The sequence below is a fragment of the Microcaecilia unicolor genome, chromosome 7 (assembly GCF_901765095.1).
Source record: "Microcaecilia unicolor chromosome 7, aMicUni1.1, whole genome shotgun sequence".
Taxonomy (NCBI): Eukaryota; Metazoa; Chordata; class Amphibia; order Gymnophiona; family Siphonopidae; genus Microcaecilia; species Microcaecilia unicolor.
In genome coordinates this window covers 45,420,301-45,446,429 of record NC_044037.1, presented here as the reverse complement: position 1 = coordinate 45,446,429, position 26,129 = coordinate 45,420,301, and the positions used below count along the sequence as shown (strand labels likewise).

The 26,129-nt window shown below is 48.7% G+C and overlaps 1 protein-coding gene across 1 annotated transcript in view; it reads right to left on the bottom strand.

Moving 5' to 3' along the window:
• The window catches only part of GPC3 (glypican 3), a 574,913-nt gene that overhangs the window by 250,604 nt on the left and 298,180 nt on the right, over window positions 1–26,129 (bottom strand). The window contains exons 4-5 of the mRNA XM_030209925.1: window positions 12,762–12,895; window positions 4,216–4,341 (exon numbers count right to left, since the gene is read on the bottom strand). Of these exons, the coding sequence (XP_030065785.1) occupies window positions 4,216–4,341; window positions 12,762–12,895 (260 nt within the window). The remainder of the gene's footprint in view (window positions 1–4,215; window positions 4,342–12,761; window positions 12,896–26,129) is intronic.

Genomic DNA, 26,129 nt, shown 5'->3' with positions numbered 1-26,129 from the left:
TGTGAGGTGAGGAGGCACTGGTCTTGCAGGGGGGAGGTTGCATGGAAGGGGAGATGGAGAGGTGCTGGATTTGCAGGGGGGAAGGGAAGAGGAGCTGCATATGCGGGTGGGGGGGTTGGCGGGAAAGGGGAGGTGAGGTGCTGGACATGTAGAAGGGGGGCTGGGATAGGTGCTGGATATGCAGGGGATTGGGGATGGCTGAAGGGAAAGGAGAGCGATGTGGACCATGTGGGGAGTAAGGTAGAGGTCCAGCATGGAATGGGGTAGGGACAGAGCATGGGTGCCCACCCATCCAACCTGCTGGCCCACCCAAAAATTACTTTCTGGCTACGCCACTGCCACATAGGTTTTATTCTTTTAGTGAAATACTGCATTGATCCTAGGAGGAAGAGACCTGCCCTGGAGAAATGCCAAGACCTCCTATTTAGACTTTACAGCCCCCTGGTAGCCTCTCATTTTTCTGTACTTTGGTTCACATTGGCTGCATGCAGACATTACTACACTTCCTTAAACTGGTGTAGGGAATTTTTTTAAAGCTAGCACTTAAAAGTCTCTGCCTGTTGTGCTTCTGGAAGGTTTCTTCAGTCATGTTTGGATTAGGTGACCCTGCAGCCTTTAACAATTTGCTTGCTTTCAGCTATTGCTGCTCATAGAGTTTGAATCTGAAAAGCTTATGAGCTACCAGACAGCTCCAGGTCATCAGGGGAAATCTGAACCAGTTCTGTTTTTACCCCACCTGCATGCAGTGGGTAAAATGAGGACTGGTTCAGCCTGTCCCTGAATGATCCAGCTTTTTATACTATTTGATTTGATATACTGCTTTTTTCTACAAGTTTTAAAGTGGTTTACAAAAAAAAATAGCATAAAAAATACATTGGAGTTTAAAAGGAAAAAAACCCACCCACTACATTTAACTCAAGCATGCAATATTAAAACTTAGCTAACACAAGTCATCAAGCTATTGCAAACTTATAAACTGCTGAAAGCCTTTTCAAAATATTTTCAAAATCCAAAATAACTAGACAAATTGCTGACCGTAGTTGGCAAACAGCTCCATAGAATAGGTCCAATACAACAAGGTCAATCTTGCCAGTTTCAATGATGGAAGTTGTAATAAAAAACATTTGGAGGACCATAAAGAATGTTGCTGTTCTTGTTTAATCAACTTTTCCATTAAGCAAACAGGTGCGCTCATCCTTAAAGCTTTAAAAAAATTAAAAAAAAAAGCAATTTAAATGTGATTGTGGCAGAGATTGGTAGCCAATGTAGATCTCTTAAGATTGTAGTAATATGATCTGATTTATTTTCCATTAACTACCAAACGTGCTGCTATATTTTGCACTAGTTGGAGTCGTTTTAAACTGGTTTTGGTAAGACCCTTAAATAAAGAGTTGCAATAATCAAGTCTACTCATTACAGGTGCACGAATTATCTAAATCAAATTGGATCTATTCAAAAAAGGTTTCAGTTGACAAATCAATCTAAGTTGAAAGCAAGATGATTTAACCACTGGACCAATGTGTAAATCAAATTTCAAAGAACTGTCACAAATAAATCCTAAAGTAACTATCCTGCTTATAATCGAACGAGAAAAACGCCCAAGTTCCGACCTAAATCGGGAGATGGGCGTTTATCTCACAAAACCGAATAAAGCGGTATAATCGAAAGCCGATTTTTGGACGTTTTCAACTGCACTCCGTCGCGGATGCGGACAAAGTTGATGGGGGCGTGTCAGAGGTGTGGCGAAGGCGGAACTGGGGCGTGGTTATCTGCCGAACAGAGATGGGCGCATTTCACAGATAATGGGACAAAAGTATGCGTTTTTAGCTAGAATTTAGAGCACTTTTCCTGGACCCTGTTTTTTCACGAATAAGGCCCCAAAAAGTGCCCTAAATGACCAGATGACCACTGGAGGGAATCGGGGATGACCTCCCCTGACTCCCCCAGTGGTCATAAACCCCCTCCCACCACAAAAAATGATGTTTCACAACTTTTTATTTTGACCCTCAAATGTCATACCCACCTCCCTGGCAGCAGTATGCAGGTCCCTGGAGCAGTTGTTAGGGGGTGCAGTGGACTTCAGGCAGGTGGACCCAGGCCCATCCCCCCCTACCTGTTACAATTGTGCTGCTTAATGCTTAGTCGTCCAACCCCCCCAAACCCACTGTACCCACATGTAGGTGCCCCCCTTCACCCCTTAGGGCTATAGTAATGATGTAGACTTGTGGGCAGTGGGTTTTGAGGGGGATTTGGGGGGCTCAACACAAAAGGGAAGGGTGCTATGCACCTGGGAGCTCTTTTACCTTTTGTTCTGTTTTTGTAAAAGTGCCCCCTAGGGTGCCTGGTTGGTGTCCTGGCATGTTAGGGGGACCAGTGCACTACGAATCCTGGCCCCTCCCACGAACAAATGCCCTGGATTTATTCGTTTTTGAGCTGGGCGATTTCATTGTCCATTATCGCTGAAAAGCAAAAACGCCCAGCTCACAACTTGGCGAATAAAACATGGACGTCTAATTTTTTCGAAAATACGCTTGGGTCCGCCCCTTCACGGACCCGTTCTCGGAGATAAACGCCCATGGAGATAGGCGTTTCTGTTCGATTATGCCCCTCCATATCATGTTTTAACGGAATTAACTTGCCCTGCAACAATGGCTGAACAGCATTAATTTGATCCCAGCTGAACTCCTTTTACTTCTGGTGTGCCCTGGGGCATTTCTGTTTCTATTTCTCTAGCATTGCACTGCATGAAAGTGACTTCTTGGGGTCTTCAGGTACATTTTTATATGCATATTTCTAATTTTAATTTGTTGTGCCTTATTCTGTACTTGGTAAAGAGCTGTCTGCATTTTGATTATGTAATTGAGGTGCGTTGTTCTGCTAGTGTTACTCCTGTGGGGCATATGCTTTTTTTCTGTTTTTTCCAATAAGAGGTGTGTTGGTGTTTTAGGGACTGCTGTAGTATTGTGTGTTTGTGTGCATGTGCCAGGCACGCTCCCCCTCCTTAACTTCCCAATGCTCAGCGCTAACAGAGCACATAATATTTGCATACCATTAGCAATGGGCATTGGGAAGTTCTTTTTTTGGCTCTGTTCCAGTGGTATTTTCTGGCACAGTTCTGTACAGCACTGGAGTTTTAAACATCGGGGTATCAGAGAACACCAAGAACAACAAATAGAGTTAATTAAACATAGCACTGGGATAAGAGCACAGAAACCCTGACAAGCACCCAACTGAGAGAGAGACAGAGAGAGAGAGAGAGAAAGAGACTGAAAACTAAAATCCACCACAAAGAACTAATTTATCTAAGTCAGGAGAAAAGATCTACAGAATAACTAAGGCCAGATGCACTAAACCTTACGAGCCAGCAACGTGTTTTTTAAACTAGTTCTAGCTGGTTTAGCAAGCAAGGAGTAAAACACGGCATGCACAAAAGGGCTCTCTCATATCACGGTAGCAGCTAACGAAAACGGAATGCAAAGCTATTATAATGAGCTAATTACTATACAAATGTGCTCGCAAGGCAATGCACAGCCGTTTTCTGACCGGATGCACAGAAGCAAACCCTACCTTCAGCGCTGAAATCTTAACGTGAGGTCTGGAGCTGTCGGTCCTGACAGTTCCACAGCCACCTTTGCCACTCTGCAGGAGGAAAAGGACACTGGAGAGAGGAGACACGACGGAGCAGGGAAGGCAGGGAAGTGTTTGGAGCCCGGAGGGATAAAAATGCCTGCTAAAGATTGCCTTCCACATGTGTGTAGCAAGCATTTCTGTTTGCTGCCCCTCAAACACATCAGTATATATATAAAAAAAAAAAAGTTTTGCACGTCTCAGCTACAAATCCTCCACTCTGGAGCTCTCCTGCTTGTTCTGTCTCCTCGTGTTCCAGCAGCCAATCACAGCGCATTTAGCTTCTCTGGAGTCAGCTAAACCTGCTGTGATTGGCTGGCAGCAGGATCTTCTCATACTAACTGGTGGAGGAGTGATTTGCTGCCTCGTCTGTTTGCATTTTTGCTGCTCTGCTGTGCCTGACTTTTGCTTTTTGTTTTACTGAGCTTTCCAGTTGGAGAGGGCACCCAAGAGTTAGGACTATTACAGTATATTTTAGCCATAGATCCTACCCTCCTAAGAAGTGTCCTGAACCCTAATCAACATACAGTATATTATTTGAAAATGATGGTGAATGATTGAAAACTATAAGCAGGTAACATGTCTCACCTTTCCACGATTTCATGTCCATTCCAACAATGTGTATCATTCTGTACTGCGGAACTGAGGTTGCAGATGTGCATTGGTAAACTGCTATAAAAGTTGCTGTGGCTTTTCAGTTTCACAATGAATTCCCTAAAAGGAAAGCAGGAGTGATCACTGAAATCCAGAATACCTTTTTATCACTACAGCTTCATGTTTTTACAGACAAGCACAATTTTATTTTTCAGAAAAATTATGGCCATTATTTTAGAAACAAAATCAGATATAAATCAGGGGCGTAGCCAGACCTCATGGTGGAAGGGGGCCAGAGCCCGAGGTGGGGGGGGGGGGGAAATTTTAGTCTGCCACCCCGCCACCGCTCCCCCCACCGCCCTGCCACACTTCCCGCCACCCTGCTGCACCCCACTGCAGCAAATAACTTTGCTGGCGGGGACCCCAACCTCTGCCATCTGAAGCCTTGTCCATCGCCAGTTTCTGGCACCGCTGCGTTCCCTGCTCAGTTTCACTTAAAGCGTGCAGGGCGTGAGGAGGAAGAGAGAGCAGGGCAAGCAACGTAATGGTGCCGGAGACTGGCGCTGAACAAGGCTTCAGCTGATGGGGGTTGAGGACCCCCGCCAGCAAAACCAGGGACCCGGATGAAATTTGTAGGGGCCCAGGCCCCCGTGGCCCCACGTAGCTATGCCAGTGCTATAAATAGCAACATCTATACATGTATTATCAAGTGTATATGTAAATACTGATTTTAGAAAGATACATAGCACACAGAAATTTCAAGGAGGCATACTTTAGGCATGCCTTGGACAGGATTAAAATCTACCGATCTTGGAGCCCTTTTACTGAGACATGAGCCTACTACGCATTAAAAGGGTACTGCCGCAGGACGCACTGAGGCATCCTATGGTAGTTTCCTGCCCAGCGCATGCGCTAATCCGACACTGGAAAATATTTTTTTTATTTTCCAGCAAGGGAGGCATGCCCATGGGTGGATAGCAGGCATAAGAGAGGGTAATCAGCATACATAGAAAGTATACAAACAAAAAAAAGCAACACTGGGCCTTCAAGCCTGAGACAACAGGAGTATTTTATTGATAAATGACCCGACATGAGCCATGTTTCGGCGTTAAATAACGCCTGCCTCAGGAGTCGAGGTTCGATTGTAAATAGTGTTAAATTTGTGTCTATCCAATGCCGAGGTTCGATTGTAAATAGTGTTAAATTTGTGTCTATCCAATGCCTTTCCTCTTCTTTGCACTGCTGGTGGGAGAAGAACTGCCAGCCCTGCTCCCTGCAGGGCACCAGCTGTGCAAAGAAGAGGAAAGGCATTGGATAGACACAAATTTAACACTATTTACAATCGAACCTTGACCCCTGAGGCAGGTGTTATTTAACGCCGAAACACGGCTCGTGTCGGGTCATCAAACATATAAACGGCGAGTGACCGTACTCACTTGCAAATGCGCAGTAGAGACTTCCCTCTCTGTCCCGCCCCCCCCCCCCCCCCCCGTCATCACGTATTGACGTGGGGGCGGGACAGAGAGGGAAACTGCGCCGCCGAGGTTGCTACCGCTCCCCCCCCCACCCGGAGTCGCCGCCGCCACCCCTCCACCCGGCCCGGGCCCTCTCTTCCCTTCTGAACTTACACATCCATTCGCCGAACGCAGCAACGCACATCAGCTGAGCTGCAGTGAGCCCTTCCTTCTTTGCCTGTGGCCCCGCCCTCCTGTGACGTAACGTCAGCGAGGGCGGGACACACACAGGCAGAGAAGGAAGGGGCAGCTCAGCTGATGTGCGTTGCTGCTTTCGGCGAATGGATCTGTAAGTTCAGAAGTGAAGAGAGGGCCCGGGCCAGGTGGAGGGGTGGCGGCGGCGGCGACGACGACTTCGAGGGGGGGAGCGGTGGCGACTTCTCGGGGGGAGGGGAGCGGTGGTGACCGCGGGGGGAGGAAAACCTCAATACCAGCCCGTTTTTACGGGCTCAACGGCTAGTTTATCAATAAAATACTCCCGTTGTCTCAATCTTGAAGGCCCAGTGTTGTTTATTTTGTTTGGATAGCAGGCATGCCTGCGCTAATTGGATAGCGTGGGCATAATGCCGTGTGATACCCGATTAGCATGGGAGTAGTGAAGGAGCCCTTACTGCCTCTTAAATAGGTGGCGGTAAGGGCTCCCACAGTAATGGCCACACGCTAATGGGGAAATTAGCACGTGGCCATTAAGAGAAAATATGACAAAGGCAGCCATTTTGCCACCACGCTAAAGTGGCCGGAGCGTGTGGAAAACCCTTGCGCTGACACCAGCGCCAGCCATTTTTCAGAGCAGCTTGGTAAAAGGACCCCTTTCCCCCCATTTTACAAAGGGAATACATGTGTATGGGAAAAAAAGTTCTACATCAGGCTTTATACCAGTTAGTTTTAAAAAGTGCTCATTTCAGCTAGGGCTTTCCATGAGGGATTAAGGGAGTCATTCTCTTTAATTCCCCACTGTTTATTTCTGCCTCCAAAATGAAACCAATTTAAAAGTTAAAGTTGTAGACATACTACCGCACTGGCAACACTTACATGTGTAGGGTTATAAAACAGGACAGCGACACATGGAACATGCTGGGTTCATAGCAGTCCATCTCTGTGCTTGGGTAGTCCACAATACATGACTCCAGGACTGACAGTGTGCATCTAGACACATATACCCCATTATACCACAATATCACTTTGTATTTATTCATACTATGTATTTGTTCAAACCGTAATCGGCTATCACCGCTAACAGTTATATGTAAGCCACATTGAGCCTGCAAAAGGTGGGAAAATGTGGGATACCAATGTCATAAATAAATAAATAAATGCCATTCATTTATTCATTTATTCAACACACATATATTTGTAAAATGGCTGCTCCTGCTGCAAGTACAGGCAGATACATGTGCTGTCACTGGTATTTTAGAAAAGGCTCTTCAGTGGCAAATCTTTTTCTAAAATACCACTAGAACTGAGAGCGTTTTAACCTGGACATCTCAATTCCAATCTCTATGTTCTATGTAAAATGGGGATATATGCAATATTCACAGCAGAATGATGCAAATTAAAATGTTAAAACATGTTGTAACAAAAATAAACCATGAAATCTCTGTAAACAAGGATTCACGAGAAGTCCTGCTTCATGAGTTCCAGATTCCTCATTACTTAAGTATGCAACTTTGGGAAGCTACTATATCCCTAAAATCCCTCTTGAACCCAGCTGAAAACATGGAACTTTGCCTAATATGGCTTTCTTTCATGCTCAAAAAATTAAGGAGGACTTTTTTACAAAGGTGCGGTAGCGATTTTAGCGTTTGATCAAAGAATATATGGACGTCTCTAGCATTTAGCTCACGTTTATTTTTAGTGCACACTAAAAATGCTAGAACGCCTTTGTAAAAGACTCGTTAAGGGTCTGATGTACTAACATATTTCCCTCCTAGATATAAAACAGGTCACTGCTTTAGCAGACCAGTTCCTAAATTATTAATCTTTATAAATATCTCTCTTTCATCTCAGCAGGCACTCAGAAAGTTAAAGCCATGCAAGCTAAAATGCACCCGAAGCTATACATTACCAATCAGCAAAACATTACCCAGTTTTTTTTAATGATAATTTATATCCTGCATACTATTTTGAGACTTGGCTTGCATAGTGGGCCCTCTAGAACACAGACTATGGGGCCCTTTAACTGAAATGCGGCAGGTTTTGCAGTTACCGCATGCTTAAGGCAAAAAGCAATGTGTGGTAACTGCAAGGTCTATGCAGCAAATGCAGGGAGTGTGGTTATCATCTGCCCTGCATTTACCACACAGGTAGGGTTACCATACGTCCGGATTTCCCCGGACATGTCCTCTTTTTGAGGGCATGTCCGGGGCGTCTGGCGGATTTTGCCCGCGCCCACGTTTGTCCGGATTTCTGGACAAACGTGGGCGCGGGTGCGGGCAGGCGCGGGCGTGCGGTGGGCGCGCGATCGGCGCCGTGGGTCGTGACCTGGTCTCCCATCCCCTCCCCTTCCTTACCATGTTCCCTGGTGGTCTAGTGACGTCTTCGGGGCAGGAAAGAGCCCCCTCTTTCCTGCCCGGAGCGCTGCCTCCCCTGTCTATCATCCTTCTCGGTCTGGCTGGGGATTCAAAATGGCCGCCGAGATTTGAACTCTCGCGAGGCCGCTTCAACTCTCGGTGGCCATTTTGAATCCCCAGCCATACCGAGGAGGATGCAGCAGGCAAGGGCAGGCAGCGCTCCGGGCAGGAAAGAGGGGGCTCTTTCCTGCCCCGAAGAGAAGACGCTACTAGACCACCAGGGCTAGATAGTAAGTGAGGGGGGGAGGGGACTATGTGACGGGGGGGGCGTGGCGGAACCCGACCTGAAGGGGGCGTAGCATGAGGCGTGGCGGGGGCGGGGTAGGGGGCGTGACATGTGTCCTCTTTTTCAGAGGACACAAAATGGTAACCCTACACACAGGGCAGTCACCTACTGCATCTCACAGCACTTCTGCTTAGTTCTTCTGCTTGTCTGTGTGCTATTGTTAGCACTTCTATCTTGGGTTCCTGTTTGTTCTGTTGTGTGTTTATGTGGCCCAGCCTTGAGCTCTGCCTAGTCTGCTCAGCCTTGAGCTCTGCCTAGTCTCTCTCATCTTGTTCTCTACCTAGTCTGCCTTGCCTAGAGCTTGTTCCAGTTCTGCCTGCCTTCAGCTCCATTCCTGTTTGTTCCAGTCCTGCCCAGTAGCGTAGCCAGACTGCCAATTTTGGATGGGCCTGAACCTAAAGTGGGTGGGCACAAAATTTTCTCTCTATTCCCCCTTCCCCAGCAAAATTTAGTCACACTAATCAGATGCATTTGTCACATAGGGGTAAAGTGCTGCTTTTCAGTGCATCAGGTTTCAGAAAATTTATTTAAAAGCCTAACACCCTTTTCAATGAGCTTTCAGAGGCCAAAACCTCCTGCCTCAGGTCAGCATAACGCTGTTATGGTATCCTCTCCTGACCTAAGGAAGGAAGTATTGGTCTCTGAAACTTTATTAACACAGGTACCATATTACTTTATCCTAAATTAAAATAAAATTATTTTCTTTACCTTTGTTGTATGGCCATTTACTTTTTCTCATTGTGTTGCTCCCAGTCTCTAGATTCTGCTTTCCTTCGTCTTTTTCTTGCCAGGGTTTCCTGTCCATTCACCACCTATGGCTTTTCATCTTTTCCTCACCCTTGTTCTCCACATGCCCCTTCCTCTTATTCTCCAGTCTTTCCCTACTCTGTCCTCTCCCTCTTTCCATCCAGCAGCTCCCCTCTTTCTTTTGCATCCAGTGTCTCCTTTTTCTCCCTACCCTTCCATCCAGTGTCTTCCCTCTTTCTCTCCTCATCCTTCCACCCATCTACCCTCTCTCCTGATCCTTCCATCTAGTGTCTATCTCTCTACCCTTTTCTGTTCAGTCTCCCCTCTCTCTCTCTCCACATCCTTCCAGTCTCTCCCCTTTCTCTCTGCATCCTTCCATCCATCTCCCCTCCTTCTCTCCCTATCCTCCCATGTCCAGCGGCTCTCTCCCTTCCCTCCTGTCCCTTCTTCCTCTCCCTCCCATGTCCCAGCGGCTCTCTCCCTTCCCTCCAGTCCCTTCTTCCTCTCCCTCCCATGTCTCAGAAGCTCTCTCCCTTCCCTCCAGTCCCTTCTTCCTCTCCCTCCCATGTCCCAGAAGCTCTCTCCCTTCCCTCCAGTCCCTTCTTCCTCTCCCTCCCATGTCCCAGCGGCTCTCTCCCTTCCCTCCAGTCCCTTCTTCCTCTCCCTCCCATGTCCCAGCGGCTCTCTCCCTTCCCTCCAGTCCCTTCTTCCTCTCCCTCCCATATCCAGTAGCTCTCTCCCTTCCCTCCAGTCCCTTCTTCCTCTCCCTCCCATGTCCCAGAAGCTCTCTCCTTTCCCTCCAGTCCCTTCTTCCTCTCCCTCCCATATCCAGCAGCTCTCTCCCTTCCCTCCAGTCCCTTCTTCCTCTCCCTCCCATATCCAGTAGCTCTCTCCCTCCCATATCCAGTCCCTTCTTCCTCTCCCTCCCATATCCAGTCCCTTCTTCCTCTCCCTCCCAAATCCAGTAGCTCTCTCCCTTCCTTCCAGTCCCTTCTTCCTCTCCCTCCCATGTCCCAGCAACTCTCTCCCTTCCTTCCAGTCCCTTCTTCCTCTCCCTCCCATGTCCCAGAAACTCTCTCCCTTCCCTCCAGCCCCTTCCTCCTCTCCCTCCCATGTCCCAGCAGCTCAGCCATTTTTCCTCCAGGTCCGCCCATCCGCATCCTTCGCGCTGTCTCTATCCCTTTTGTCCCACGGAGGCAGCGCTTCCTTCCTGCCCTGTCTTCTCCCGAAGCTCCGCTGCATCGGTCCCTCCCTGCAAGTAGAATCCTCCTTCGCCGGTTGCGCTGCGCTGCGCTGCCATGCACAGGGAGCTTCGCTCCTCCCCCTGCCGCGTCTATCTGGCTCTCTGTGATGCATTTCCTGTTTAGGGCCGGATGAACATGGCAGGGGGAGGAGCGTAGCTGCGTGTGCAATTGCATGGCAGCGCAACGCGACCGGCGAAGGAGGATTCTACTTGCAGGGGAGGGACCGATGCAGCGGAGCTTCGGGAGAAGACAGGGCAGGAAGGAAGCGCTGCCTCCGTGGGACAAAAGGGAGACAGCAATGCGGATGGGCGGGCCTGGAGGGAAAATGGGTGGGCCTGGGCCCATCCAGGCCCACCCGTGGCTACGCCCCTGGTCCTGCCTGCCTACAGCTTCAGTTCCAGACCTGTTGTTTCAGTTCTGCTTGTTCCAGTCCTGCCTGCCTTCAGCTTCAGTTCCAGACCTGTCGTTCCAGTCCTGCTCCTGCCTGCCTTCAGCTTCAGCTCCAGTCCTGTTGTTCCAGTCCTGCTGGCCTTCAGATTCAGCTTCAGTCCTGCCTGCCTACAGCTTCAGCTCTAGTCCTGTTGTTCCAGTTCTGCTTGTCTTCAGCTTTAGCTCCAGTCCTGCTTGTTCCAGTCCTGCCAGCCTACAGCTTCAGCTCCAGTCCTGCTTGTTCCAGTCCAGAACAGGAAAGAAGGTCATTTTCAACAAAATAAAAAGTCTATCTTTCCCTTTTGAAAATACTGTTTGGAAAAACGTTTTGTGATTTGGACATTTTATTGTTTGGTCCATTTTCAAACAAAAAACGTCCAAATGCAAAATGTACAAAATACACAAGAAAATCTACAATAGAGTGAAACCATTCACATGGTCTAAGTGTGGTAAAAGCTTTGGTTGTAATGTAAATCTCAAAGTGCATCAGAAAGTCCACACGGGAGAGAAACCATTTGCATGTAGAGAGTCTGTTAAAAACTTTGGTCAGAAGGTAAACCTCACAATGCACCAGAGAATACACACAGGAGTGAAACCATTTACATGCACTGAGGAGTTAAAAGCTTCATTTGTATTGGGTCAGGTAATTCTATTCTAATGGATTTGAGTATAAAATCAGAGGCTGGCAAGTAATATTTGTAATCACATTTTTTGGGGGTGGGAGGGGGTTAGTGACCACTGGGGGAGTAAGGATACTTTTTTGTGTGGAGTGGAGGAGTAGCCTAGTGGTTAGTGCTAGTGGACTTTGATCCTGGGGTAGTGGGTTCAATTCCCATTGCAGCTGTTCACCATAAAAACAGGTCTAGTTCAAAACATCTAAGTTATAATCCTGGACGTTTTTGTTTCATTCAATTATGGCTGAAAAACATCTAAGTCTTAGGAACGCCCAAATCCCGCCTTGAAGATGCCCCTGGCACACCCCCTTGAGATTTAGATGCACTTCTGATGTACTTCAGAGAAAAACATCTAAAAAGAGTTTTCAAAAATACTGATTTGCAGTGGCGTACCAAGGGGGGCGGTGGGGGCGGTCCGCCCCGGGTGTACGCCGCTGGGGGGGTGCTGCGACGCATGTCTGCTCCGAGTTCGCTAAACTTTGCCGCTCGTTCGCTCCAGCTCCCTCTGCCCTGGAACAGATTACTTCCTGTTCCGGGGCAGAGGGAGCTGCAGCGAAGCAAAGTTTAGCGAACTCGGAGCAGGCGCGCGCCGCGGCACCCCCCCCCCCAGCGGCGTGCACCCGGGGGGGTGTCATTTAGCCGGAGGGGGGGAAGGTGTAATTTAGTGGGGGGGGGCGCGCGCTGCACCCGGGGGGGGGGGCACATCGGCACTCTGCCCCGGGTGCCATCCAGGCCAGGAATGCCACTGCTGATTTGGAGGTTTTTATGAAAAAAACCTCCAAATGCAGACTTACGTCACTTTTTGGACGTTTTTCTCTTTTGAAAATGAGCCTGATAGTAACATATGGAACTTTGTAAGTCTAAGTGCTTTGAAAATGAGCTGCATACAGAAACAACCCAGTTACATGCACTCCCACCCCCCTTAACACTTCCATTCCCCACTGAAAGGTTGGAAAGAATTCCAGGAGCCACACTTTGCATGCCTGTTCCACTTGTTTCTTTTTTTAAAGATTTTTTATAGCATTTTTGTTACATAGTTCATGGACAGAAACATTTATGGGTTATCAAAAATGTACCTTCTTCTGCTGGATAAGGTTTCTTCATGTTCCATGCGAGTGACCTTTAATGCTTTCTTGTCGATAAGGTGGTTTTCAGGGTAATAGGCAGTTCGAGACTGCCTTTGCCTCGAGTAGCTACATAATTTATTAATCTGGAAAAAAAATAAAAGGGGGAATTACACATTGCTCTTATTCCTGGCACTAGCAATAAATTATAAAACAGGTAAAGTTTTTCTGTTCTCCTTTATTAGTATTTTCTCTGCATGCAAGTATTTTCAAGTTGAGCAAGATATTAATTTCAAAATACTGAATTACACCCTCCCCACCACCCGCACCATGTTACAGTTGTAAACTTATGTAAGTTTACAGGAACATCTTTTGAAAACATGACTCCAGTCAATTTTATCTAGTTCGAGAAAGAGTTTAGGACACATCATAAAAGCCGTACGTAAGCTGCAGGATCAACTTCAAATAGTTTCAGAGTAGTGCAAAAGCCAGATAAAATTGTGGGAAATCACTGATCAGTAAGCCTTAAACTGTGAGTTTTGCAAACATGATGGATCCCACAGTTTAAGACTTCTACTTCAGTCTGCATAGACCTTTATGGGGGACATTTTGGGACCCTTTTACTAAAATGCACTAAAATATGGGCTTAGAGTGTTTTAATCAATATTCTACACATGCCCAGAAACAAAAATGCGACAACTACGTCATTGGCATGCATTCAGTGACATCACACAGTTTCCTTTTTTTTTTGTTCCACAACTTTTTAACACTATTGTTATGTGTGTGAGACTCACATATAATACAGACACATGACACAATTCACACACACGTGCAGGTACTATTACAAATGATCCATGAAAACTTAACACTATTGTATGTGGGATACACACATATAATACAGGCACATGGCACATTTCACCCATAAGTGCAGATACTATTAAAAAATGTAAGCAGACTGCTCTACCGAGAAGTCACTCTCATGCAACAACAGCTCCAGACCTGCTGGAAAATTTTGAATGCTAAAGATAGGCACTCCTGTGCATTGCACGGAATGGTCATTTTAATACTAATGAGCTAGTTGTAATATATTTGCATAGGATTATCGGTAGCTGTTACAGAGAATGGTAAAAGCGACGCAGAACCCCTTTGTGTATTAGACGCTGAATAACGTGCGTGCTTGACTGGCTATAACCAGTCTAAATCAAACGTTGCAACCAGGTAAGCTTTGAGCATCGGGGCCTTAGTCGTAATTGAAACAGGTCCAGACAAACCATCTAACTTTTTGTCCTGGACATTTTTGTTTTGTTCCATCATGGCAGAAAAGCATCCAATTTTTTGGAATGCCCAAATCCCACCCCCAACACGCCTCCTAGTGACTTGGACACACTGCATACGAACTGCATAGAAAACCATTTAAAAAATGTTTTTCGAAAATAGTGATTTGAACATTATGGCAAACAAAACGTCCATTTGCTGCTTTTAGGACGTTTTCTGTTTTGAAAAAGTCCTAAAAGCAGCACAAATAGGACAGTAGTAAGAATTAGGGAGAAATTAGTTCTTACCTGTTAATTTGCTTTCCTTTAGTCCCTCCGGACCGGCCCAGGATCTGACTGATGGGTTATGCACTCCTTCCAGCAGGTGGAGACTGAAAACTCTGACTCTAGTGAGCCAATAAGAGCCCTGGCCAGCTAGAACTAGATTCAGTATTAACCTAACAAAGCAGGAGACAGAAAGAACCACATTCTGTGCAACCAGGAACTTGAGCAGCCAGAGTGTAATAAAAATGTGCTGTTGCTAAACATTAACAAAGTTGCTGCACATTCGTTCATTCATTTGGCAGTTCATGCTGTTTTTTTTAAAAAAAAACATACTATTATTGTTATTATTTTTAACAATAACAAAGTAACTGTAAATGCACAAAGCAGCTCCATCCTAAATGAGAAAAAACTTTGGACCCAAATCCAACAAAGAAACACTAAACCGCTCTATCAGCTCTATCTGGGACGGTCCGGAGGGACTACAGGAAAGCAAATGAGCAGGTAAGAACTAATTTCTCCTTCGTTAGCATCCCTCTGGACCAGCCCAGGATCTGACTGATGGGAAGTAACAAGCAGTACCCTTAAGGAAGGGACCCCAGCAAACCTGCCATGAGAATCCTCGCACCAAACATTGCTTCCTGAAGACACTGAAAATCTCATCTGTAATGCTTAGAGAACGAATGCAAGGAAGACCAAGTTGCTGGCTTATAAATTTCTAACAGCGGCACCAAAGAGCACTCTGCTGATGAAGGAGCCTGCCTCCTGGTTGGAAGGACCTTGACTCCATTCGGAACTGGCTTCCCAGACAGAAGGTAAGCAGAAGCTATCATCTCTTTAAGCCACCTACAGATGGTGGGCTTAGAAGCTGCTAAACCCTTATGGGAACCTCCAATGAGCAGGAACAGATTATCTGCACTCCAAAATTCCTCTGTAGATAGTGATTAAGGATTCTCTGACATCCAGAGATCAAAATCTTCGCTGGGCTTCAGAGCCAGAAGAAGAACCTAAGACAGGCAAAACTACCGACTGAGACAATGAAAATGCGACACAACTTTAGGAAGAAAGGAAGGAACGGGACACAACACTACTCGCTCTTTTGAAAACTCCAAAAATGGCGACCTACAGGGAAACACCTGCATGACACTCATCTAGCCGAGGCAATGGCCACCAAAAATACTGCCTCGAGTGTCAAAACCTTAAGAGAACAAGACACCAGAGGTTCAAAAGGAGACTTAGTAAGGACAGAAAGAACCATATTAAGGTCCCAAGCTGGGAAGATGACCCTAGAGGGAGGAAGAAGGAGACCTGCACCCCTGAGGAAATGAAACATCTGGAAGACTAGTCAAAGACTTACCCTGCACACGCCCCGAAAGCAAGACAAGGCCACAATCCGTACTTTAAGAGAAGTGAGTACCAAGCCTTTATCAAACCCATGTTGTAAAAAATCCAAGATCTCTGTCACTGACACTCGCAAGGGAGAAATGTTCTGATCAGCACATTAAGCCTTGAAAATCCATCAAGTTCTATTACAATTCACAAATGTTGACCGACACTACAATGGAAGCATTGTGGAAATTACCTTAGAGAAGTAACCTCTCTTCGTCAACTGAGCCCTCTCAAGAGCCAAGCCTTAAGACAAAACCAAGCTGGGACTGGAAGAACAACTGGGCCCTAGACCAGAAGATTAGGAGCCACCGGAAACTGCCCCAGACAGTGAGCCCCCCAGTCCTTGAGGCTGACATCCACTGTGACTAGTATCCAGTGGGGCGGATCTAGTGGCATCCCTTTGGTCAGACTGGTTGTTCATAGCCACCAATGTAGGCTGCTGCATTCCCTCAGAAGCAATCTCAACTGTAGAGAATCCTTCTGTGGATACCACCAGGACAGGAGGGATGATTAGAGAGATCTCATGTGTGCCCTGGCCAAAGGCATTACTTCTATCATTACTGTAATGGAGCACAAAACCTGAAGATAGTCCTGCGTACACAGTAAGGAGCTGCGCAGGAAGGCCTGAATCCATCCATGTGCATGCCCAACTCTAAAATGTACACTAGTGCATAGGCGTCTGTCCAGCTGGTATTCATATATATGCCAGGTTTCCGAACATTTATGCATGTAACTGGTGTACGCGTTAATGCCTACTTTAAAGAATTACCCCTATAGAGGGCAATTCTATAATGGGGTGCCTAGAATTAGAGGCTAAGCAGGTGCCAGTTTGAAGCCTATTCTACAAAGAAAAGTAGGTGCTTACTTTTCTTTATAGAACCCAAGTGCAAGTGATAGAATGCGAACTTACATTTATGGCACGATCACTTATACCAGCCAGGGTCTACTAGACTAGCCCACTCCCTGTATAATGGCAATATTCAGCATCAACCATTATCTGGGTATGAATCTGGATAACGTAAAACAGTTTTTTTCACTGGCTTAGATTCATTTTTAAGGTAGTTTAACCCTCCAGTGTACCAGCCTACATTTTAACTTGCCAGTGGCTTTTTCAAGAAATTCTGGAAGAAAAGCTAAATTATCATTCCCTTTAACCAATTTAAGTAGGAGATTTGGGGACAGAATAGGATTTTATAAAATTAAAGAAGATGCTGGACAGTAGTATGTAACAAACAAGAATGTAGAATAAAATTTAATCCCATTATGCCTGGTTGGATCCGTAATGCTCTTTTCACAGTCTGGAATTCTGCACCTCACTGGGGGTATTTCATTAACAAAAAAGATCTTACCATACTTTAAAAAATTAATTGTCACACATGGTAATCAAAAAACTAAATAATATTGACAATGTGTCCTGTACAATAAAGATTATTTTCCAGAGGCACAAAGTGGAGTGACTACTTGGACATATAGAAATAATAGTCAATATTATTAAAAAAAAAAATTTTAAGTATTAGAACTTGTTAACATTTGTTTCTATATTCCATGCAATGATTTTTAAAAAAATCCTTAAATAAGGCCACCAGTTTATTACACCCAGAAAAATATAACAAGAAGGAATTTAAGTGAAAACTGTACACATAGACTAAAAATTATGCGTGTAACACACAGAACATAATTAAGCTATGGAATCTGCTGCAGGAGGACCTGATCAAAATGACTAACATGGCACTGTTTATAAGAGATTTAGAAAGTTCTTGGAGGAAAAATATATAAAAAATTAGCCAGGTAGATTTGAGAAAGCCATCGCTTATCCTTGGAAATGAGCTATGAGAAAGTTGATCTATTTTTTGGGATCTGCCAGATACTTGTTTTCAAGATTAGCCACTGTCAGAGAGAGGATGCTGGACTTAATGGACATTGGTTTGACACAGCATGGCTTACCTTATGTTCTTATGTTAGGATCATATGTAAATCCAGACCCTTCCCCTCCACTCTCATCCTGGATTCTCACCCCTCACCCCATCATTTATCAGCCCTTTCTCTGTCCTCCCTGTTATTCTTTCTTGCTACTTTCTGGGACTCTGCCAGTACTTGTGGGCCTAGACTGGTAACTGTTAGAAACAGGATACTCTACTGAGCTAGATGGGCCCTTGGTCTGACCCAGAACATCAACTCTTATATTCTCTCTCTCTTTCCCACCCACCAATCCCAGACTATCCCTCCATTCCTCTGTTCCTGCTGCTCCTTTCTCTCCCCTTCTCTTCCTTAGAGATTTGTTCAACCGAGTTGATTCAGTCCTGGTTTTATCCTTCTATATGCAGGAACTTGTAGTTCTTATTTCTCTCCCATTCCCCCCCCCCCCCACCCCACCAAACTACATATAGGAATACCAGAGCTGGCAGGGATGCCCAAGTTCCACCAGCCAAAGCTCTTCTCCTGGCTGTAACTCTTGCAACCTGGGCAGCTGGAAGCAGAATCCCTAAGCCACCGCCACCACCACTGACCCTTCGCACTCTGTTTTGCCCATGCACAAACGCTGAGCATTTGTGTGTGTGTGTGGGGGGGGGGGGGGGGGCAAGGTAGCTGGCAGCAGCTCAGGAACACTGCCACTGGCTGCCCAGGTTCTAAGAGTCCTGGCTGGGAGGCAGTCTTTGGCCGGTGGGGCATCGGGATCGCTGCCAGCCACACCAATGGAGTACCAATTTTGGGTGAGCCTAAGCCCCATAGTGGGTGAGCCCCAGCCCACCCGGAGCTACACCACTGTTACAGGTTCCTGTAAACAGTAGAGTAAACCCAAGACTGAATCAGCCTTATTGGACTAATCTTGAGCCAGCTGGTAACCCTATGCTCTCGTATAGGGTATGATACATACCTGTAGCAGTTGTTCTCCGAGGACAGCAGGCTGATTGTTCTCACGACTGGGTTGACGTCCGCGGCAGCCCCCACCAACCGGAAGAAGCTTCGCGGGACGGTCGGCACGCAGGGCACGCCCACCGCGCATGCGCGGCCGTCTTCCCGCCCGTGCGCGACCGCTCCCGCCAGTTGAATGACTAGCAAAAGATGAAACACACAACTCCAAAGGGGAGGAGGGAGGGTAGGTGAGAACAATCAGCCTGCTGTCCTCGGAGAACAACTGCTACAGGTATGTATCATACCCTTTCTCCGAGGACAAGCAGGCTGCTTGTTCTCACGACTGGGGTATCCCTAGCTCTCAGGCTCACTCAAAACAAGAACCCAGGTCAATTGAACCTCGCAACGGCGAGGGAACAACAGAAATTGACCTACGAAGAACAACTAACTGAGAGTGCAGCCTGACCAGAATAAATTCGGGTCCTGGAGGGTGGAGTTGGATTTACACCCCAAACAGATTCTGCAGCACCGACTGCCCGAACCGACTGTCGCGTCGGGTATCCTGCTGGAGGCAGTAATGAGATGTGAATGTGTGGACAGATGACCACGTCGCAGCCTTGCAGATCTCTTCAATAGTGGCTGACTTCAAGTGGGCCACCGACGCTGCCATGGCTCTGACACTATGAGCCGTGACAAGACCCTCAAGAGTCAGCCCAGCCTGGGCGTAAGTGAAGGAAATGCAGTCTGCTAGCCAATTGGAGATGGTGCGTTTCCCGACAGCGACCCCTAGCCTGTTAGGGTCGAAAGAAATAAACAATTGGGCGGACTGTCTGTTGGGCTGTGTCCGCTCCAAGTAGAAGGCCAATGCTCTCTTGCAGTCCAATGTGTGCAACTGACGTTCAGCAGGGCGGGTATGCGGCCTGGGGAAGAATGTTGGCAAGACAATTGACTGGTTAAGATGGAACTCCGACACCACCTTCGGCAGGAACTTTGGGTGGGTGCGGAGCACTACTCTGTTGTGATGAAATTTGGTATATGGAGCATGAGCTACCAGGGCTTGAAGCTCACTGACCCTACGAGCTGAAGTAACTGCCACCAAGAAAATGACCTTCCAGGTCAAGTACTTCAGATGGCAGGTATTCAGTGGCTCAAAAGGAGGTTTCATCAGCTGGGTGAGGACGACGTTGAGATCCCATGACACAGTAGGAGGCTTGATAGGGGGCTTTGACAAAAGCAAACCTCTCATGAATCGAACGACTAAAGGCTCTCCAGAGATGGCTTTACCTTCCACACGATAATGGTAAGCACTAATCGCACTAAGGTGATTCCTTACTGAGTTGGTCTTGAGGCCAGACTCTGATAAGTGCAGAAGGTATTCAAGCAGGTTCTGTGCAGGGCAAGAACGAGGTTCTAGGGCCTTGCTCTCACACCAAACGACAAACCTCCTCCACTTGAAAAAGTAACTCTTTTTAGTGGAATCCTTCCTAGAGGCAAGCAAGACCCGGGAGACACCCTCAGACAGACCCAACGCAGCGAAGTCTACGCCCTCAACATCCAGGCCGTGAGAGCCAGGGATTGAAGGTTGGGGTGCAGCAACGCTCCGTCGTTCTGCGAAATGAGAGTCGGAAAACACTCCAATCTCCACGGTTCTTCGGAGGACAACTCCAGAAGAAGAGGGAACCAGATCTGACGGGGCCAAAAGGGCGCTATCAGAATCATGGTGCCGCGGTCTTGCTTGAGCTTCAGTAAGGTCTTCCCCACCAAAGGTATGGGAGGATAAGCATACAGGAGGCCGGTCCCCCAATGAAGGAGAAAGGCATCTGACGCTAGCCTGCCGTGTGTCTGAAGCCTGGAACAGAACAGAGGCAGCTTGTGGTTGGTCTGAGAGGCGAAAAGATCCACCGAGGGGGTGCCCCACTCTCGGAAGATCTTGCGTACCACTCTGGAATGGAGCGACCACTCGTGCGGTTGCATGACTCTGCTCAGTCTGTCGGCCAGACTGTTGTTTACGCCTGCCAGGTACGTGGCTTGGAGAAGCATGCCGAACCGACACGCCCAACGCCACATACCGACGGCTTCCTGACACAGGGGGCGAGATCCGGTGCCCCCCTGCTTGTTGACGTAATACATTGCAACCTGATTGTCTGTCCGAATTTGGATAATTTGGCAGGACAGCCGATCTCTGAAAGCCTTCAGTGCGTTCCAGATCGCTCGGAGCTCCAGGAGGTTGATCTGCAGATCCTTTTCCTGGAGGGACCACCGACCCTGGGTGTGAAGCCCATCGACATGGGCTCCCCACCCCAGGCGAGATGCATCCGTCGTCAGCACTTTCGTGGGCTGCGGAATTTGGAATGGACGTCCCAGGGTCAAATTGGTCCGTATGGTCCACCAGAGCAGTGAAGTGCGGCAACTGGTGGAGAGGCGGATGACATCCTCTAGATTCCCGGTGGCTTGGAACCACTGGGAAGCTAGGGTCCATTGAGCAGATCTCATGTGAAGACGAGCCATGGGAGTCACATGAACTGTGGAGGCCATATGACCCAGAAGTCTCAACATCTGCCGAGCTGTGATCTGCTGAGACGCTCTGGTCTGCGAAGCCAGGGCCAAGAGATTGGTGGCCCTCGCTTCGGGAAGGTAGGCCTGAACCGTCTGGGAATTCAGCAGCGCTCCTATGAATTCCAGAGACTGAGTTGGCTGGAGATGGGACTTTGGGTAATTTATCACAAACCCCAGCAGCTCCAGAAGTTGAATAGTGCACTGCATGGACCGGAGGGCTCCTGCCTCCGAGGTGTTCTTGACCAGCCAATCGTCGAGATATGGGAACACGTGCACTCCCAGCTTGCGTAGGTAGGCCGCTACCACCACGAGGCACTTTGTAAACACTCGTGGGGCAGAGGCGAGCCCAAAGGGCAGCACACAATACTGAAAGTGCCGTGCGCCCAGGCGGAATCTGAGATACTGTCTGTGAGCTGGCAGTATCGGGATGTGAGTGTATGCGTCCTTTAAATCCAGGGAACATAGCCAATCGTTTTTCTGAATCATTGGCAGAAGGGTGCCCAAGGAAAGCATCCTGAACTTTTCTTTGACCAGGAATTTGTTCAGGCCTCTCAGGTCTAGGATGGGACGCATCCCCCCTGTTTTCTTTTCCACAAGGAAGTACCTGGAATAGAATCCCTGCCCTTCCTGCCCGGGTGGTACGGGCTCGACCGCATTGGCGCTGAGAAGGGCGGAGAGTTCCTCTGCAAGTACCTGCTTGTGATGGGAGCTGAAAGACTGAGCTCCCGGAGGACAATTTGGAGGCAGGGAGGTCAAATTCAGGGCGTATCCGCACCGCACTATTTGGAGAACCCACTGGTCGGAGGTTATGAGAGGCCACCTTTGGTGAAAGAATTTTAACCTCCCTCCGACCGGCAGGTCGTCCGGTACGGACACTTGTAGGGCGGCTATGTTCCCGTGGATCCAGTCAAAAGCCCGTCCCCGCCTTTTGCTGTGGAGGCGCAGGGGGCTGCTTAGGCGCACGCTGTTGACGGGAACGAGCGCGCTGGGGCTGTCCCTGTGCCTGACGAGGCCTTCGGGCCGGCTGGTTGTACCTACGCTTCGCAAAAGAATAGGGTGCAGCCTGCCGAGCCCGGGAAAAAACGCCCGCCCGCGGGGGCGGGTGCTGAAGGCGCCCGGTGGGAGAGCTTGTCGAGAGCGGTTTCCCGCTGATGCAGTTGGTCAACCATCTGCTCGACCTTCTCGCCAAAAATATTATCCCCCCGGCAAGGGACGTCAGCCAGTCTCTGCTGGGTGCGGTTGTCCAGGTCAGAGGCACGCAGCCATGAGAGCCTGCGCATCACTATACCTTGGGCCGCAGCACGAGATGCCACGTCACAGGTGTCAAAAATCCCCCTGGACAGGAACTTTCTGCACGCCTTCAGCTGCCTGACCACCTCCTGATATGGCCTGGACTGCTCCGGCGGGAGCTTATCGACCAGGTCCGCCAGCTGTTGCACATTGGTCCGCATGTGGATGCTCATATAGAGCAGGTAAGATTGGATGCGGGTCACGAGCATGGAGGATTGGTAGGCCTTCCTCCCAAATGAGTCCAGAGTGCGAGACTCCCGCCCCGGGGGCGCCGAGGCGGTATCCCTCGAACTCCGTGCCCTCTTGAGAGCAGAATCCACGACCGCTGAGTCATGGGGCAACTGGGGCCGCATGAGCTCTGGGTCAGAGTGGATCCTGTACTGGGACTCTGCTTTCTTGGGAATGGTGGGGTTAGTTAGTGGTCGCACCCAGTTCCGAAGCAGCGTCTCCTTCAGGACATTGTGCAGCGGTACCGTGGAGGACTCTCTAGGTGGTGATGGATAGTCGAGGACCTCGAGCATCTCGGCCCTCGGCTCTTCCACAGAGACCACGGGAAAGGGAATGCTTATAGACATATCCCGCACAAAGGAGGCAAAGGAGAGACTCTCAGGAGGTGAGAGCTTCCTCTCCGGTGACGGCGTGGGGTCCGAGGGAAGGCCCGTAGACTCCTCTGAGGAGAAATATCTCGGGTCCTCCTCTTCCCCCCACGAGTCCTCATCCTCGGTATCGGACATTAGCTCATGTAGCTGAGTCCGGTACCGGGCCCGGCTCGACGTCGAGGCACCGAGGTCTCGGTGTCGTCGAGCGGTGGACTCCCGCGCCGGCGGGGACGGAGCTCCCTCCATCGACGTCGACGGGGACTCCACCTGCGTGGCGGTCGAGACCGGCACCGCAAGCGGCGGCGGTGTCGACAGCCCCGGCGCCGGGCTAGAGCTCGCCGGCGCCACAGTCATCGGCGCCGGGGGCGCAAGCACCCCCGACGCCGGCACAGCCTGGCGCATCAGCCCTTCCAGGATCCCCGGAAGGATGGCTCTGAGGCACTCGTCCAGGCCCGCTGCCGGGAAAGGCGGTGGGGCCGGTAAGGGTGTCGGTGCCAGAAGCTGCTGGGGGCCAGGAGACGGCACCGAGGTGCCGGAACCCCGACGCGTCGGTACCTCCACCACCGACGGAGATCTCTCCTCTCTGCGATGACGCTTCGGCGTCGACTCCTCTTCAGGGTGCACCGAGGGCTCCCGGTGACGGCGCTTCTTATCTTTTTTCCGGTGCATGTCACCGGCGCCGGAGGGCATGGAGGAGGAGGAGGTCGATCCCCCTCGGTCTCGAGGTACCGGGTCCGACAGGGTTCGGTCCCGTGGCTCACGAGCTGAGGGAGTGACCGGGGCCGACTGCCCACGCGGCCTCTCAACCCCACTCTCACCGGCGGACCGGCGGGCCGACGGGACCTGTTCTCCTGGGGTCGCTGCCATCGGTGCCGATGTCTCGGGCATCGATACCGGTACCGAAGACCCGGCCTTCGATACCGATGCCGTCGAGGTCGACGTCGAGGGGCCGGCGCAAGTTCCAAAAAGACGGTCCCGCAGAACTTGCCTCGCAACCTGAGTCCGTTTCCGGAGACCGAGACACAGCGCGCACGACTTGAGATTGTGCTCCGGCCCGAGGCACTGGAGGCACCAAGCGTGGGTGTCGGTCTGCGAGATCGGCCGGCCGCAGCGACCACACTTTTTAAATCCACTCGGGACCTTCGAGGACATCGACGGAAAAATCGCGTCGGCGAAGTCAAAGTCGGCAATGGTGGCTAAAATCACACCACGAAAAAATTAGCCGACCGAGCGGCCACTAGGCCGCAATGAGTCGTCCCCGCTGGAAGCGAGGGAAAAGGGGAGCGCGTGCTCCACACGCGCGAAAATCTTTTTTTTTTTTTTTTTTTTGTTAACAATACAAAGAAAGAAAAGAAAGAGGAACCGAACGGGAATCCAAAGCAACGATCCGCGTAAACGCGGTCGAAAAATCCGGCGGCTGAACGGAGAGAGAGGCAATTGCACAACTCTCTCCAGTCGCGGAAAAAAAGTAACTGGCGGGAGCGGTCGCGCACGGGCGGGAAGACAGCCGCGCATGCGCGGTGGGCGTGCCCTGCGTGCCGACCGTCCCGCGAAGCTTCTTCCGGTTGGTGGGGGCTGCCGCGGACGTCAACCCAGTCGTGAGAACAAGCAGCCTGCTTGTCCTCGGAGAACCCCAAGATTCCTTCTTCCAGTAGTAATTTTCTGAAGAATAGATACTACGTGAGAACCAGCAGCAGCTTCCACCTTAGTTGTAATGGGAAAGCAAATTAAAAAGATTCAAGGCTGGCAACAAAAGGTTGCTTGGCAGAAAATCACTGCTGTCTTCTCCTTCTCCATTTTCTGCCCTCCTTCCCCATTTTCCTCCCTCCATTACTATGTGGGCTTGTATTATGAGGGTACAGACACACAGATGTTAGTAAAAGGATTCAAAGCTCCTGTACAGTAACTATGTCAAGTTCAAGAGAAAAACAAATATCTTTTCATATTAAATATTATTTTTGAAACTCCTGAACTAGGCACTCACAAAGACCTCAATTATCCTCACAATTCTTGTAATAAACAAATAAAACAAAAAAGGATATGATGATACTTTTTTTTTTTGGACTAACAATACATTTTTTGATTAGCTTTTGAAACCCAGATATTCTAAGGTGGGCTATGCCCGCTTAACTTCCGGCTCTGCTCAGACAGTGCTGCAGGGGTCAGAGGGCATATTCAGTGGCACCGTCCAGTTAAGTGCCACTAAATATGGGGTGGGTCCCTCAGTGATCACCTCACCCCTGAAGGGTGGCCTAGCATTTGAGTACTGACACTTTTTTTGCTAGACAAAAAAAAACAAAACACACTGTTTATATTACTTCACAAATGTAAATTGAGTTTTGAAACATTGTACAGTGTTTTGAAAATTAGAAGCAAAAAAATGATTTGCAGATTTTTAGTATGATGATTAATTAGAAGATTAAAGTGACCATTACCTTTATTTGATATTATCTAGGTCTTTTCCTTCTTTTAGGGCAGAAGCACTATGGGGTCTTTTTTTCTAAGCTGCAGTAAGCACTAGTGTGCACTTACCACAACTTAAAATAGCTCACATGGTATGCGTTCAGGCATCCTGCAGTAAGTCTGGGACCTGTGCTAAAAAATATTTTGTTATTTTTCTGGGAGGGGGTGTGTATGAGGCCAGAGAGTGGGTGTGTCTACGGACATTACCTGACTCTTTCTGTCCCTTTCTAAGCTCCCCCCAATTATACCTACTATATATGTACCTCATTCTACCAAAACATCACCTTGTATTCATTATACCTTGTATTTGTTCAGACCGGAATCAGCTAACGCCGTTAACGGATATATGTAGGCCACATTGAGCCTGCAAAAAGGTGGGAAAATGTGGGATGCAAATGTAACAAATAAATAAATAATCAGTTAACCCATCTACATTACTGCACACTAACTGATTAGTGCAGGATTACTAAGTGAGCCCTTATTGCCTACAAAAAGGATGGCGGTAAGCAGGGCTGGCCCAAGGCAAGATGCCACCTGAGGCAGAGCTAAGATGCCCCCTCCCCCCCCCCAGACCGAGTTGCCGCTCCCCACCCCATGCTGAGATTCCTCCCCCTCCCAGGCCAAGATGCTGTCCCCCATTCCTACCTCCAGCCCATTCGTGGCGTTTACCTCCTCATGTTCCAAACCCGGCAGCG